This window comes from Macrosteles quadrilineatus, unplaced genomic scaffold (assembly GCF_028750875.1).
Source record: "Macrosteles quadrilineatus isolate MER2022 unplaced genomic scaffold, UCM_ALF_1.0 Scaffold_1__1_contigs__length_201487025, whole genome shotgun sequence".
NCBI lineage: Eukaryota > Metazoa > Arthropoda > Insecta > Hemiptera > Cicadellidae > Macrosteles > Macrosteles quadrilineatus.
The window spans coordinates 101,556,337-101,574,993 of record NW_026542594.1 but is presented as its reverse complement, the minus strand read 5'-3'; the positions used below and the strand labels follow the sequence as shown (position 1 = coordinate 101,574,993).

At 33.8% G+C, this 18,657-nt stretch overlaps 1 protein-coding gene across 1 annotated transcript in view; it reads right to left on the bottom strand.

The window, feature by feature from the left end:
- Positions 1-7,373, bottom strand: part of LOC128999327 (protein sax-3-like) — a 33,425-nt gene extending 26,052 nt beyond the window's left edge. The window contains exons 1-2 of the mRNA XM_054425763.1: positions 7,189-7,373; positions 431-561 (exon numbers count right to left, since the gene is read on the bottom strand). Of these exons, the coding sequence (XP_054281738.1) occupies positions 431-561; positions 7,189-7,373 (316 nt within the window). The remainder of the gene's footprint in view (positions 1-430; positions 562-7,188) is intronic.
- Between the last annotated feature and the right edge of the window lie 11,284 nt (positions 7,374-18,657).

Here is an 18,657-nt window from a genome sequence, read left to right as displayed (position 1 = left end):
ACGACAACCAAAAGGATATCTCTGTATATTTACTTAGGAACAAATTAGAGTGGAGGGAAAACTAATTTTTTAAACCAGAAAATTAATGTAAGAGTAGACGTCATTTAACTTTGACAGGTTACTATTTTGGATAAAGAAGAGATAGCGGACTCTGGTTTTCACCATTCTTTAAGTTTTTGTAAACACTTCAAAATGAGGTGTCACTTGAAGGGGTTTACCTTAGTAAAATTTAAGTTGCCCTCCAATCTCCAAATCACCCATTTTTGAGGGACACTCAACATTTTCCAAATCATAAAATGAAACTTCCTGCTAAGACTGAAGGAACACAAAAAATATATCTCTGTATATAAATCCACTTAGAAAAAGATGACTTAAGGGTCTTGAATTTTGATTCACCCTATATATCGCTAATTTTTGCTTTCCCACTTACCATCAACCTTGAGGTTGGCTACAGTGGACTCTCTGAGACCTACTGTGTTCTTGGCCACACACTGGTACTGTCCTTCGTCCTCCTCTCTGACATCCTGGATAGCTAGGTTACCACCATCCACCACCTGTATCCTGCACATCAACACAATAATCAGATAATCAACCTTGAGGTTGGCTACAGTGGACTCTCTGAGACCTACTGTGTTCTTGGCCACACACTGGTACTGTCCTTCGTCCTCTTCCCTGACATCCTGGATAGCTAGGTTACCACCATCCACCACCTGTATCCTGCACATCAACACAATAATCAGATAATCAACCTTAAGGTTGGCTACAGTGGACTCTCTGAGACCTACTGTGTTCTTGGCCACACACTGGTACTGTCCTTCGTCCTCTTCTCTGACATCCTGGATAGCTAGGTTACCACCATCCACCACCTGTATCCTGCACATCAACACAATAATCAGATAATCAACCTTGAGGTTGGCTACAGTGGACTCTCTGAGACCTACTGTGTTCTTGGCCACACACTGGTACTGTCCTTCGTCCTCTTCTCTGACATCCTGGATACCTAGGTTACCACTATCCACCACCTGTATCCTGCACATCAACACAATAATCAGATAATCAACCTTGAGGATGGCTACAGTGGACTCTCTGAGACCTACTGTGTTCTTGGCCACACACTGGTACTGTCCTTCGTCCTCTTCTCTGACATCCTGGATAGCTAGGTTACCACCATCCACCACCTGTATCCTGCACATCAACACAATAATCAGATAATCAACCTTGAGGATGGCTACAGTGGACTCTCTGAGACCTACTGTATTCTTGGCCACACACTGGTACTGTCCTTCGTCCTCTTCTCTGACATCCTGGATAGCTAGGTTACCACCATCCACCGCCTGTATCCTGAACATCAACACAATACCTAATCAGATCATATCAAGTTTACAGGAAAATGGACAATGTTGATCAAAAAAATATTTGAAAAAAACTATCAAATAATTCCAAATAGGCAAACATAGTGCCGCCTCTACAGGAAATTTTGAAGCTGTTAATTTTGCGATCAGCAAAAAACATGCATACAACCTTAGGACTTTTACAGGTAACTTAGAAACCAAATGCAATCTCATTTAATACACTGTCACTCTGGCAAATACAACATTGAATTAGGTTATTGACGTGATAGTGTTGGACTGAAAAAAAATTAAATTAATGGTATTGTAACTGGTAAATATCACAACTACAGTTTGGTTTCAAAATTGAAAAATAACGTTGTCTGTTCTAAAAAGTAATAGATAAAAAAACATAGTATGAAAAAGAAGAGCTGATTCAATGATGAATTCCTTCAACTTTCAGTTTTTCAGTAACATAAAAACCTCTGTTATCACTTAAATAATCACTTCCAGTTCCCTTTCCGAGCAATAATTGAATGAATCCATCAGTCTGGGTAACTGTTTCCTCCCCTAACCCTCCTGTATCCTACCCCCTTCCACCACTTTCTTCTTCCTAATCACCTACAGGATAAGACATCATCAATGAGAGACACAACATCCATTTGTCACAAGGTCTTCTTAACAACTTTGTGACCAGTGTACAGTTGATCAAACACTTTTACCTGTATAGTTTACTTCACATTGTTGACAATAAAAATACACAATTAAAATATGTTTATTTTACTAGGTAAAGCACGAGAAAGAACTTTAATTTTGTTAGTAATACAGTGTTATCAACGTATTTATGTACATTTTAATGTAGACATTGATTAATAGTGAAATCCTTACAGTGTGTGCATAGCTAGTAAAAGTTATTCATAGTTTAATCTGATTCAGAGCTATTTGATCAAAGACCGTGCTGTAAGTGCGTTAAGATTTTTTTAAATGGAAAATTATTTGACAAAATAAATTTTTTTAGTAAATACGTGTTTGTATACATTAATTGATAATAATCACTGAAAAGTAACATGACAAAACATGTACTAGGCCTAATTAAAAATATTGAAGAGGTGTTCAGTACCTTACATGAAGACAATTTTCTGACTTAATTCATTCAATTAATTTGGGATTCATTTCAATTCAAACTATCTTATTCTAAAATCTAAGACACTCTAAAAAAAAAACTTCTAAGATACTTCCAAAGTTTACAGTCTCAAGATATTATTACGAGTACCTACCTGTAAGAAGCTTATGCGATTATAATATCATGATAGTAATACTGTACACGTACCTATAACCACTGACTATATACATATTTAATACACATTCTTTGTATAGTAAATGCCATAACAAACTATGAGCCTCTGCTCTTTACAGTCTATCGATAATATTACAAGCGCCTTTACGAGTAGGTACCTTTAGTTTATGAGGAGCTTTGTTAGTTTATAGAAAGAGTTTTGAGCAATCAACAATTTATTTTCCTGGTGGTTTAATGTAAGACTATTCATCAATCATTCAGTCTGATAAAAACTAGTTTTAGTAGAACAGAAATGCTAGTGGCTAGTGTATTGAATGTTTCTGTTTTAGTGCAGTTCAATTAGGTTGCGAGAGTAGATAGGCCCATCAAGCCAAGTTATCGTCACCACAGAAAGTTGTGGAGCGATGCCGCAATGAATCTGACGGGGTCGAATGAGCGCCTATCGGGAGTTGAATGTGCTTTTATTAAAAGGCGATGTTTATTCAATGGTACGGGCTAAATAACCCTTCACGTTCCTATCTATTGTGGAACGCGCCATTCCACCGACTCCATTACGTTTTCCAATGTTTCTGAATAAACAGTGAATAAACGTTTGTAAATAAAACAGGGAGTTGGATGATATCAGTGAAATATTGATGGACACACTTTTAATGTATAAAACATGGAGAATATTACAATTACAAAAGTACTTTAACCTAATTACCAACCTACCTTAAATACCTTTACCTATTTACTGTAAAGATATAAACAATAAAACAACTGTAATTTTATGCTTATAAATCGAAGTGGATTTTAACAAATTAATGGATAAGTAGTTATGTGTGAATAGAATTTTATAGAGGATTCAAATACAAACACCTCTTGCAAAATACCTCAAAATAGTGTAAGTTTTCCTAAAATGAACAACTCATTTTATTTATATGATTTACATGTATACTCTCCTGATTCCGTGCAAATATTTTTAGCTGATACAGCAACACAGACAAACTAATTAATTAATGGTAATTAATGTGAAACGTGTGAAGAAAGATGGCTTGAACGGAATTAAAAAGTTATTTCGGAGTGATGTTATAAGCCCAGATTATTACGTGAAAGGATTTTATAATACTAGTTGGAATTTGATTGAACAGCTCAAAGAGAGGATTTCATTAAACGGTTTAATTAGTTAAATGACTAAAAACAAGTCTCACGCTTCAAAGGACAACTTTATTTTCAGTACATTCAAAACTGTCTCGTCTTTCGTTCAAAAATAAATTACAAAAGCTTTTGAAACCGATTCGAAAGTAAAGTAAATGGGCTACGTTAGTCCTTCGGCAAACACATTAATAATTTATAAACACTCAAAACTTCTGGTAATCCCCAACCATCCATTTTCATTAGTGGATTATTCAAACAGACTTTAAAGCCAAGCTTCATTTACATTTTTATTATGTATGAACATGTTTAAATATTCTGCTCGAGTGAGGCAACAGCCAGTGATTCAATGGACGAATCTGATTCAAACTGGAAATGGTCGCCAACTTTTTTATTTCAATAACTCACCACTTAAAAGTAGTAAATGGGCAGAATTGAAAACTATTACGTCAAATAAGGTTTCTTTTGCGTTGAAAATAGCTGAGATGTAAATATTGTTTTTATATTTACTTTTTCTAAACAGTGGAACTATGTAAATTTATATATTTTATTTTATTTTAAAACATAAAGCGTTCAATCAGCCAGACTGCAGGTAAACAAAAGAACAAACCGAAAGCCTTTTTGATTTGTGGGACAATACTCTCTTAAATAATTGTATATTTATTTTATAATTTTATATATGTAAATAAATATATAGGCTACTACATAAATATATGTAAATAAACTATATCAAAATTACATATATTTATTAAGTATTTTACTGTGCAATCATAATTATAGCGTACTTGCTTCACTATCTTTATGGCTGATTCTAAAATAAACAATTAATTATTCTGCCTGATGTCAGAAGAAATACAATGATACAATCATGGCTTGTTCATGGACAGAGTACACAATATAACCAAACTATTTGTAAAGCCAATATTGACATAGAAACCCTACCAGGGACTTTCCCACTTACATAGGAAATAGGTGACTGAGGATCGTATGCATTCAGTCATATTTATTATTTCGAAATACCACATACCACTCTACTTTGTTTTATACAACTGTTTGCTGTAAATTGGAGCCCTTTTACTAACTTAAATAAAACGATCGTTCTAAAGAAGTAACACCACGTTGAAACTAAAAACTGGATATTCATATTTAAACTCAACTTTCAAGCTTCTTGGTAACCCACACAGCTTTAAACTTACCCCTAAGGTGTTTACGCACGTTTAGTTTGGATTCAATCGTTACATGATTCTCGCCACGTAGAGCAATGTTCGTGCCTCTTGTTGATCAGCTAGTTGGTGTGTTAGTGGGGGAGAGGGTAAAAGAACATGAAATTTATGTTAAGTTACTTGCAAACATGCTAACATATCAAATCTGACTTTAAAAATTACATTTAAAATCATTTTACATGGCCACACGTTATATATCACAACTGCAATTGCCTGAGTGTTAATAGAAAATAAAGTATGGAAAAAACGTATTCTTTTGACTATATAGAGTGTGGGTATACTTTTAGACAATTTCAAATCTAAACTGGAGTTTGATATATTGAAATAAAACAACACATATAAAGATAAATATAAAATCGAGTAAATATACTTTAAACATCTTTTTCGAATTAAAGAAATCATATACGTCACAGCTAAACACAAATTTACAGCACAGTATTTTACAAATTGGCTAATGAAGAGATTTCCCACGTTAGTAGTAAAAATTTTATAAATATTTTTAAGTCAGATATAGATTATTTTAGGTAATAACGTCGTATAGAAAAATGTCCATCATAGTAAGTATCACGAATATTAGAACAGAAACGGTATGGATAATAGACATAAACAAATTACGTCACTGGAGTAAATCTCATGGTTGACATAGGCTACGGCTATCTACGGTTCAATTTAAATAATAATACAAATATGTTTACATTCGGGCCAGTGACATCATTCATTTGTGTTTATGATCTATATAATTTCTGTACTAATATTTGTGACAAGAATAATATCAATAATCGCCATTATTAGTAACCTCATAACATTTTTTAAGACAGCAGTTCTGGAAGCAATTGTCTCTCATTATCCAGTAACCGACACAGGTGCTTCTCGGATCCGTCTTCACCTGATCTCGACAAGGATTCAATTTTCTCACACATTTGTCACTGTCTGGTTTGTAACTCAATTTGGGGCCGTCCGCACTCCGCAGTTCTCGACTGATGGTCTGTCTTCTCTCCAATCTGAGAGGAGCTTAACCTCCCCTATCCTCACACACAAACGTGGCCAGAGTAGGGTTGAGAGTGTGGCTACTGTGTAGGCTAAATAAAGAGCAGCCAATCCCATGTGTGCAATGTTTATAGGGTAAAAGTCAGAAGGGTAACACGGGACACTAAAAACTGTTTACAGAAAAAAACGAGGCGCTTGTTTCAGGCGCGAAGAAAAACTACTATGGTGTGAGAAAACAACTAACCACCAGATAGGATCGTCCCCTTTCAAAAAGTTAAAAGATGGCAATGGTGTGAATAATAAAGAGAAGAACAGCAATAGGAAAACACGAAAAACGGGTTTGTAGTATAAAAAATCGCTCATCACGTCTAGTCTGAAAGCCATAGGATGAATTTGTAAGATGCCGAAATTGTCCATAGGGAGCCAATTTCTCAAACAGAAATAACATTGAAATCTTACAGATTTTGTTTAATTTTTTTGACTGCGATGCAATTTTTGTAGTTGAGATTTCTTTTGCAATTTCCTAGTTTTTGTTTGGTTGTGTGTTAATCTTCTTAAATTTTAGGTACTTTCTCATCTGAGGACGGGATCAAATCTCAGATCTCGAAACGTCATGAAAACTCGTTTATCTTCTAATTCTGATGGGAAATATCCACAATAGCATAATCTCACCATTACTAAACATTCATTCCAAACTAAGAATAGACAGATAGATTTGGATGGGTAATTTTTAGGTTTAATTACTTTGCTACTAAGTGGTTATATTGTATAAACCTCTTTGATTTTACTTGGCTCGAATAATGAAAGTTCAGAAGGATGCAAGTTTAGACGTTAGAAATAAGCCAGCGATCCTGCGATGGATACATGTTATATAGAAATAAAAGGAAATACATACAGTACTTGCAACGAAGCCGGAAATCTATACGGTACTTGCAACGAAGCCGGAAATCTATATAATTAAGTTCATTCAGATAACAGTCACATAATGAACTGATACACACATTTTCTCACATGTTGGAAACTTAATTAAGGACGTAATTTTAGAATATTGAAAATTTACTCCCGTTTTTGCATAATAGATACTTTAACTTAAAATAATCCATTAAAAAGGAATGGAAAACGATTTAGTGTCATAGGAGTATGAAAATCCTATTCAAAGTAATTAGAGTCCTACAATACGTTGTTGAATACACAATCATTCGAAACATTGTTTACATACCTTTTAGGGTTGTCTATTTCCAGAACTTGTCCGTTCTTCTTCCAGAAGACCGTTGGCTCGGGTTGACCCCTTGGAGGACCACACTCCAGCAGCGCCGTCTCCCCTTGAGCTACCCTCAGGCTGGTCGGCTCCACACGGAACTCCTCCCTCAGCACTGGAACAAACACAGGGTTAGGAGCATACATCTCTAAACTTGGTGGATTTGTGTTTGTGTTATTATCTATTTGATGCGACTAAATTAAATAAATTTTCATAGTCTTAGAAAAATTGCTATTCCCGAAGGTTTATACTTATTTAACTACAATTAGAAAAAACACACTCCTGAATTACGCATGCTAATTATTTAACATAACTCTTTCCTCAAAATATGACATTTGAATTGGTTACAACAATGTCAATTATTTATTGCGTTGTCAAAATTGCCCTGTGGGTTGCTGTGTGAGAATTTCATACCACTAATGGGTGTAATTGAATTCTCTTTTATCACTAGTAGCACAGAAAACATACTCTAGTAGATACGTAACTGTTTTCTAAAGTAGATTTAAAGAACGCAAACGGTAATGTTCTTTCTCTGTCACTATCCGTTGTGAAGCACGGGTAAAGCAACTGGTTAACATAGATAGAAAATGGTATAGCAGGGTTTTCATCATATTAAAATGTTATCATGTGCTATCATTTGGCGAACGATAGTAGCTTTTAAAAGTTTTTAGCTGAAAATGACTAGATTCTGTCGCAGGGCCGGAGATCACTACTTTCGGTTCCGTCTACCATCAGAAAAAAAATACGCTAGGAATGCCACAAATAACCAGCTTATTTTCAAACAGATATAAATTTGACACTTTCCCCTATTTTACGTTTTTGTTCTGTTTTTCATTCCCCGTTGACTAATGTGCTGACGTGGGACTGTCACGTCATATAAATCAGCCAGGTAGGTTGATATGAAGACTATTATCTCACTCCCGGTCTAAATAATCACCTCCGCTGTCAAATCACGTGCGCGACAGCTATTGAGTCGTCTGGGTAAGTGACGGCTGTAAACATCACCCGTCAATCATCATTATCATACATTTGCATCGTCGATTATATGTGCTTACTACTGAATATATGGCTGTATTTACTCACAACGGGTTATTTGCGTTACGACGTGTGAAACATTGCTGAATATTGTACAACGTATTTGGCAAATAGAGGTCGCTTGAAGTAATTACAATTAGATAACATTACTAACTAAATAAATATGTTGTCTTAGAGGAAAAATGTTGGTAAAAAATATGTTTTATTCGTTATATATTCATATCCACGAGATTTCTGAAAGTTTTGACTGCATTTTTTTAATAGGGTTGTTTACTTTTTGAACTTTTAATATAATCTGTTTAATACTTGTGGTAAGATAATAATTGAAATAGACATACAATAAGGCATTTTAATGAGTCGGGAATTAAAAAATTCTAGGGTTTTTTTCAAACCCCTAATAAAACTAAGAGGGAATAGGGACTTGAAATTAATAAAAATACACCTAAATTAAAAAAAATGCGTATTACATACGTAAGTGTAAACTTGTTATCATATAGCGTTTGCTTTTGAAAAGATATCCCACACTATTATAGCACCGCTATGTACATAAATATATTAACCGAATACTTCATACTTCAGACAAATGAAAATAATAATAACGCACACACAGCACAGTTTATCTGTCAATAATTACACAAAGAGACTAATTACTCCCAGGTATGTTCGTGCAGATAAACAGTGTACAATGGCACATCTGAGGCAAGAACAGGATCACAGCAGCCGCTACAATATGTTTCCTCCCAGACTAGACCACAGATTAGGTTCTGGCGTGTGGCGTGTGGCGTGTGTGGCCCACCCCTCACCCTCTCTCTTACTTACACACTTACACCTGGGATATTCACGCGTTCCTGGTCATCTCACATAGAAATACACTTAATAGTGTAACTCAAACCAATTAAGAATCAGAGCTCATGTCTTTACCTACAACATGTACTCAATATTTGGAGATTTAAACTCAAGATACAATATGACGCTTAGTTATTGTTCTTCAGATTTTTATTCTACTCTTCGCTCTTAAATTGGTTAGATCTAATGTAAAAGGGAAACATATAATTTGTTGTAAACATCATACTACAGTTAAAAATAAATTAGTTTAAAAAACCAAATTAAAATAAATAAAGTTAAAAATAAATTAAAACGGGATTCGCTGTTGAACTTTTCTCGTTTTTCAGCTGACGGATTCGAGGTCATAAAACTCTATAGTTGCAGTGGTTGTGATTGAAATTATGAGATAAAAGCAAAGTTGCAGATAAATTTGATGTTTTGATCTTTATATTAAACTTAATAAATTGATTATAAGTAAATCCGTAATAATGGAATGTAATACAAGGGTTAGTAAAAAACGCGTTTAAAACTTTCTTAAGACATTAAGGGTAAATTATAATAGTGTTATTACTTCATAATTATACGTAGAAGCTTGATTCAAAAGTTTCTAGACGATAATGTGTTTTATACATAAACGGCCTCTGGAAGTATCTCTCCCAAGTTAAACTGGTTATCGCGGATGAGATAAACCAATAGCCGCTCTTTAGCCTGACTCAATTTTTAAACTAAATTATAACGCCTCTTTACTTCATCCCCTCCAATTGTATTATAACATTTCAAGACACTTTAGGTAATTGAGCTTTTATAACTCAATTGACACAAATAATACATTTGACTAAACAAAGCAGTTGTTTATCATGTAGGTATTAAGATAAAATACCCTTAATTTTTGTTTTGTGTCCATCCATTCCATCGGCATGTTTTAAGTTTCCTGTAAAATAACTGTCCAAATTGCATTGTGTAGTAAGTAGGAAAAAATTTAACAGTTATATTTCCTTTCGACTTCATGTAATTGAATTTACAGTATTTAGTTACAATAAACAGCACGTTTTCATTTACAACTTATTTACCTACTTTAGAGGGTTAAGGGTGGCATAAGGATCAAAAGAACAATTTGTAAGCGTCAGTAACAATCCTGTGACAGCCCTCGAGGCAGCTCGTAGACAACGTGAAAAATGAACAAACGTTTGGAGACAATGTATCCATCTCATGGCTACAACCGAGACGGCAACACGGAGCACTGTGATAATGTGTCGGATGAAATATACATCTACAACTGTAACGCATTAACACATATCTGAACAGACGTTTGGAGACAATGTATCTATCTCATGGCTAAAACCGAGACGGCAACAAGGAGCACTGTGATAATGTGTCGGATGAAATATACACCTACAACTGTAACGCATTAACACATATCTGAACAGACGTTTGGAGACAATGTATCTATCTCATGGCTACAACCGAGACGGCAAGACGGTGCACTGTGATAATGTGTCGGATGAAATATACATCTACAACTGTAACGCATTAACACATATCTGAACAGATGTTTGGAGACAATGTATCTATCTCATGGCTACAACCGAGACGGCAACACGGAGCACTGTGATAATGTGTCGGATGAAATATACACCTACAACTGTAACGCATTAACACATATCTGAACAGATGTTTGGAGACAATGTATCTATCTCATGGCTACAACCGAGACGGCAACATGGAGCACTGTGATAATGTGTCGGATGAAATATACATCTACAACTGTAACGCATTAACACATATCTGAACAGATGTTTGGAGACAATGTATCTATCTCATGGCTACAACCGAGACGGCAACACGGAGCACTGCGATAATGTGTCGGATGAAATATACATCTACAACTGTAACGCATTAACACCTGAACAGATGTTTGGAGACAAAGTATCTATCTCATGGCTACAACCGAGACGACAACACGGAGCACTGTGATAATGTGTCGGATGAAATATACATCTACAACTGTAACGCATTAACACATATCTGAACAGATGTTTGGAGACAATGTATCTATCTCATGGCTACAACCGAGACGGCAACACGGAGCACTGTGATAATGTGTCGGATGAAATATACATCTACAACTGTAACGCATTAACACATATCTGAACAGACGTTTGGAGACAATGTATCTATCTCATGGCTACAACCGAGACGGCAACACGGAGCACTGTGATAATGTGTCGGATGAAATATACATCTACAACTGTAACGCATTAACACATATCTGAACAGACGTTTGGAGACAATGTATCTATCTCATAGCTACAACCGAGACGGCAACACGGAGCACTGCGATAATGTGTCGGATGAAATATACATCTACAACTGTAACGCAATAACACATCATCTGAACAAATGTTTGGAGACAAAGCGTACGGATTCAAATCCCACCTATCGCAAATTACTTTTAGATTATGTGATAATGTCTTGACTCTCTAGGCCCAGACTGAAGTTTTGTGTAAACCCAGTTCCTGGTTACCGTATAGGTAGAAAAAAAGCTTATAGAGCAGTCCATTAGTTAAACTGTCTATAACTAAGAGTGTTACCTTTATTGGAATGAGTGATCATTAACCAATGATCGGTTTAAATTTTGTACGGCATTTATTTACGACTATCACCATTTTACAATTGTTGAGAAGTATGACCCTTGTTAATGTAATCTACTTATCTATGCACATTAATTACTGTAGTTTAAAAAATCTTTGTACATCTAAATTTAGAATTATACTGGACCGATTTTATTAATAAATGGGTCGTTGGAAAGCTTAATTCGTGTTTTTGTTATGATTTATGGCAAAGAATTAAGAAGCATGTTTAACTTAAGAAATGCATGTAAAACATGTTGCTTTTTTCAATTCTTTACCATGAATCATAACATAAACTTACTTTCATAATTATTGAATGTACACTAATTATGCTTTCCAACAACCCATTAATAAATAAAATTGGTCCAGTATAACTCTGGATTTAGATGTACAAAGATTTATTTATTTAGAATTTTTATTTCGATGCAACTTTTAACTGCCTTTTTGAGTATTTTCAAGAAATGCATGTTATGAAATTGTTGGAAATTTTATCCTCCTTCAGAATATCACCTTCTACTGAGGTAAATTTCCTCGCCATTAAAACGTTATTTGCTAAAAACTGTTTTTTTTTTAAGTTTCTGTTTTCAAGTGTCAATTCGTAGCCAACTTTTGGCTGCTTTTATTGAGTATTTTTCAGAAATACATAGCAGAAATCTGTAGGAATTTCAAAATATTACATCCACTTTGCTAGATTTACCGACGGTTAAAAAGTTATTGGTAAATAAGCTAAGCAATTCCAAATTTATAGTAGTTAGAAAATACTGAATTAGAAATATTAGTGAGTAAAGTGGTGCATGGATTTCATTAGTGTTCTTTTCCTAGAGACCGTTGTATTTAACCACAACAGGCTCTGTGGCTAGTTAATAATAATTAATTTATCATGTGAGAGATATCATTATGTTGATCTGTGTAGGCTTATACAGATACTATTGGTCGACTGATACTGTAGTGTATATACACGTTATTGGTTTGCTAATTAGCCTAGTGACATCATCAGTCAGTGTTTAACAGTTAAGGTCAACATCAAATACATCATCTGCTGTGAACATATGATTTTTGGTTACAGTTTTATAATTAGTGTTTATGTAGCCCGATTGTAATTGTGCAGGTTGAGTGTAAGAAAGTTTTCATTTCATTTATAATTCAATGATCAAATGGTAGTATAGGTTCAATTCACACGTTACGAAAATAAAATAAAGGACGTTTAATGTAAATATAGAAATTGGCAAGTATCACGAATTTTGCTAAATGAAATACCGTGTGTCAAAAATCATTGGGATTTATATTATTAATGTGATAATGACCTACACTACTAATAGAGTACTTATATGGTACTGAATACCCTAATTACTCAGCCCTTCGCCGTCATTTCACTAAAGCAATGTGGTTTTCAGATAATATCGTAATTAGGCTAATAACTAATTAGATAATATCGTAATTAACGTAATTAGGCTATGCCTATACTATTTTTGAATAAATAGGAGAAATATTATAAATTGCTTGATAAAAAATCAAACTCCGCCAGGTGAGGCTGAGGTTGATAAATTACCATTGCCGAGAGCGCGAGATTTATCATTCAATCTGTATAACCTGAACGCGGGCTTGAAATTTATATCTACTATAAAAAAACACCTGATACAAATATAATATTTTACCACTCCTCCGATTTAGTTGAGAATTGTATATTTATTCTATTTATATTAAATAAATTTTATAAGAGCGTTAGCTAAATGTTGTTTCATAAGTGTGCTCTAGGTTGTCTTGCTTATATTTAATCAAATGTGCGATTTTATACGCATAATTTTGTCACATAAAAAACAATATTGGTATAATAATGAATAATTATTAGGAATAGTCCAGTACGTTTTATATGGGATGGACAACGGCAGAGTAATTAAAATTGACTTTCAATAGAACAAACAGATGAATATATAACGGATGGAACCTAAACTAATATCAACCAACGAATTAATGCCAACTTTAATTGTACCCAAACATTGTTCCGGCCACATTTCGTTATCTAATTGCTTTTGCTTAGTTGTTCGTACGTGATATTGCCTTAGGAGTTATGGCTTGTAACATCTTATTCCAACGTGACACGCATATTCATACAAGGATATAGTGGTTAACATATGTGCGTCTGTAAAATAAATATGTGCAATGCACGTTTTACATTGTTAAATTGTGTACTTGTATAGGTATATAAAAATACATTCTAGGTATATATTCATTAAGTTGTTAATACCGCAAATCATGGAAAGAGACAGTGTTGCTATTGAACACGCGGAATGTCTGACTGTAAGTAGTTTTACCTCTTGTGAATAATTTATATTTTGGGACAATATTTCAAACACCACTTATCACAAACAAAATTGTGGAATGTAGTATTTTCCATATGATTAAAATTTAAGGATAAAATTTTGTAATTGTATTTAGGAACAGGTGCACTTTTTAAATTTAATTCAGGTTACCTCATTGTAGGATTGACTTGTGTATTCATTTTACTGTTGCTCTTATTATATTTCTTTACCAAGACAGAGAAAATTCATAAAGACGAGTAAAGCGATTTCTGCTGAACGTGATGAATTTAATGCAGATATCCGTTAGAGCATACGTGATTTCAAAATTTTTAAACGTTATATAATATTATTTTTATTATTATTTGCGTACCTAATTCGGTGTACTACATCGGCGTCGTCAATGAAACATCTGTTAGTGATCGTTTAAATGATTCAAAAAACACCCAGGAATTTGTGTACAGCTCTAGTGCCACCAACAAAGTAACACATGGAACCAAAGAAGTTTCTAAGATAATGAATATAATTTATTAAATACATCCTACATACATGTGTTTTTAAAGCACGTTATGGAGGTTTTAAGAAATTGAGAGAATCACTTCAGTGTTTAGCAACTCAAGAGAGTTTACCGGTCCCGGATTGATAGGGGATTACTATCCCATTTCCCTAACAATTTCACTTTCCTCGTACCCCAATCCCGCTGTCAAACCTCGGGTTGACGGGTGAGACATCTATTTGCGCCCATTAACTCTTCCCCTGTCACACCATTCGACATCGGAAACAAAATTATATCTGTCGATTTATAATTATATATATTTGAATATAAAACCACAGCATTTTTATTTACTGATGGAAAGTAGGGATTTCGTTCTCTATTTTATAAACATGTTTAATAAATATTAAAAGTTTATTATTTACAGAAAAATAGTATTTTTCTCTTATCTTCTCATCCCGAGATCCTAACATCTAAACTGTTATAGTTTAAAACTTTATTTCAGGATATGCTCGGAGTGTGTCGACATTATTACAAAGCTGAAGTCATTGGCGATTGACAGGTTTTGATCTCAGGATCTCAGCAACCAAAGTTCCGCCCTCTACCACTGCTCGCATCTACTTGCCAGAGGGTAAGCATTTATAAAAACTGGGTAACATTTCTAAATCAATAAAGGCCACTTACCTACCTTCTGGATCGTTATTGAAAGATAATTAAATTAAAAGGGCAATGAAGAGGCACTTGTATAGAATTTTTAATTTCTATAAACATGATCCAGATGTAGATTAAGAGTGCATTAAATCAAGAAAATACGTGTAGTCAATTTCAAGGTCGTTAATTGAGTTATATAACGTAAATTACACCACCCGCTGCGATCCTCTTATTTAGTAACGTGACAAAATGCATGCATTCAAACAGCAGGGAGGATCATTATAAGGTTGCAACACGATATCGTGGAGGGGAGTTCGACCCCGGTTTGGCAGACGATTACACATTTAATGATGAAGCACTGCCACCAATTAAATAACGGAATAACTGGGCGTGCGTGTGGCAATTTTACGTCTAAAGTTTCGTTTGCAATTATGAACTTTTGATGGCCATACGTTCGGGTTCGATGCGTGTTGTTACGTTGATTGCTTTTGTGAAGTAAATCTACAAGGAATCCGTTATCAAACAATTAAAAATCGGAGCGGTCGGGTTTAACTAAGAACAATTGTACATCCTTACTAAAAAATATACATTTGTATTTCTTACTGAATTATTATATGCCAGTTTCTCATTAATATTAATTTTTCTTTTAGATTAGATGTATATAATGCTAAGATTAAGAAAATCTCATTCTGTAGCAAAGTTGAGTTTCAAATAGTTTCACATGATTTTTCATTTAACGTATACTTACATGCCTGTTGCATCGGTACAATTGAAAATCCGTAGCTTACTTAAGGTCTGAGGTAGTTGAACTAAAATATGGTTAATCTAAAATATGGTCAGATAACTCATACATTTACAGAATGAAATTACTATGAAGTAGGTAATGACAGTAGAAATGGCTATGAACTGTTGAATACAATTATATTTTTCACTAATAACAAAAAAAGCCTGAATGAGGAAGGTAAGGGCATGGTGCAGATGTACAACGAACATGTTTTATATATTGTTAATTAGTAATTTTATTCACTTAACAATTCTCTCAAACACACATTTACATACTTTTTATTTCATATACTATCAAAATACTACTAAACATTTTATAATCCCATTTCCATAGGAAATACGCAATTTGCGCATGGGCCAGCTTGTACAAAATTACAGTCAGTAAAAAACCGGATAGCATGAAACCCAAAAGCTACAATATATTAAAGTACGTTTCCTCAAATGGCTAGTTGGATTTTACTTGAACATAAGTACGTTTTTAAACGCAAAACGTTTTTGGTAATGTACATGTTATTAACATTAGTTATAAATTGCTTTCATCATAATAATACGATTTGGCTAAACACACAATCTTCACTTCGTTAACCTGTGATGATGAAAAACGTTGAAATTTCCTGATTGAGTTTGCAATGGGGACGAAACACTTGATCATAAACTGTCAAAGCAGGTCAAACGATGATGGAGGAGCTCCTAAACAACAGCCTCCATCAATGAATACGTGAAGAATGTAAACAGATTCAGAAATAATTTGTTGTTCATCGACGAATTTAAAGCTAAATCATTGCAATATTATGTTTCTATAGAACTTTTCGCTTTAACAATATGCTATATACATACAGAAAACTGTAAATATTGTTAGATTACTTAAAGATCAAAAGAGAACAGATTACTCTATGTTAACACACAGTATTTGATATAAATAAATTTACAAAATGTACTAAAAAATTATAATTAAAGCTGAGCTAATTAGGTGGTGAAATTATTGTTGGTATTGTGTATTGCTTGAATTTGCCATTGTTTACTGTAAAGTGGTTTTACCAATGGTATACAAATGTTTGGTACATAGAAAACCTTGGAAGTATAAGAAATGAATGAAAGTAGTAAGAGTCATGAACAATTTACATCCATTCAAATTGATGGCGTAAATCAAAGTTGTCATGTAAGAACCTTGCTGTTAGTTTGATCATAACTGTAACTTAAGTTTCTTTAAAAGTGGAAAAATAGCTCAAATTTAATTTGTTTTACTTACCAAAAAGAGTATTGAGAGTATACTATACGAGCTTGATGCTCCATGAGGCTGTGTGATAGAATTTGTAATTAAACTTAAGATAAACGACGAGGCAGTTTATCAAACCCTGTCAAAGCCGTCAGGACGATGACTGAGAACCTCTTTCACACGGCTGCGGGGTCTGTATGGATATTACAAACATTGATAGGAGGTAATTAATTATTGCTTATAACAAAATCATAAAATAACTTATTCAGTATTGTAGGATTTAAAATTATCTACAAATAGTTTGAGATTATATTTAAACTTTTAATAATTTAACTATCTATATAGTCTGGTTGCCGGTCAAAAAACCTGGAAGTAAGGTCCACCCGAAGTTTTATGGTGTTTTCTGTTTCTTCAAGACCTACATAACTAAAATCTGCAAGGTGCCACTTTGTCACCCTTGAGCAAATTGAAATATTCAAGATGGCGGCCAAGATGGCTTAAAAACTGTATATTTGCTGTATCTTTCCCTATAGAAGAGACAGGATAATAATTTTTGTGTCTAATTTTATGTTTTAAGGGTCAGAGAATACCAATAATTGATTATCTTAGTAATAAAATACCCCCGCCACAGCAAACCTGCCGACTAAGCGAATTTCCAGTTGCCTGAATTGATTTTCAATTAAATGTATTTAATTAACATTAATTTTTATGAGTACTTAGGCTTGCTGCTACAGGGAGGATAAAAAAGTGTTTTTTTTGTGAAATATTAATAACTTAGTATAAAATAAATAAATTTACCAATTTTGATCAAAATATATCCTAATATAAAAAATATATAAAATATAATCAAGAATAACATGTGAATTTTAAAATAACAATTATTTGTATTTTCGTAACTAATAATGGTACAAAAACACTTTGATATACTAAATTATTTGTTCTTTTAAGCTCTTTAAGAAGGTTTGAAGATAAATTGGAAAATTTTGCGTTTAGAGGGTCAAAAATTAGAAAAACAAATTTTTACCCCATAAAACCCCACGTAAAACCCCGTTCCCATGGTCCGATCATGCTGGTTCGGTTTACTAATCCTGTATATCTGCTGTATCTTTCCTTATAGAAGAGACAGGATAATCATTTTGTGCCTAGTTTGATGTTTTAATTAGAAAATTACCCAAAATAATAAATCAATATAAGTTTTTAATAAATTTCCACATTAATTTGTTGCCAAGTTACCTTATCAACAATGTTTTCAAGTATTTACTTGACTTAAAAAATTATATCTATGGTTTCTGAGGATAAGTGCTACATTCAAACAGAACACAGTCATCAAATCAGTTCACTTACAAGCAGTTCTCCTAATTGATGCTTGTGCTGTACTGGGGGCAGTGCATTATCCTTCTTCAGGAACAGTAAATGACTTTATCAACTGCTTTTTAAATTATAGTTTTCTTGAATTAAGAAAAAAACACTGTTCTTTAGGCTAGTCAAAATACGGCCCAA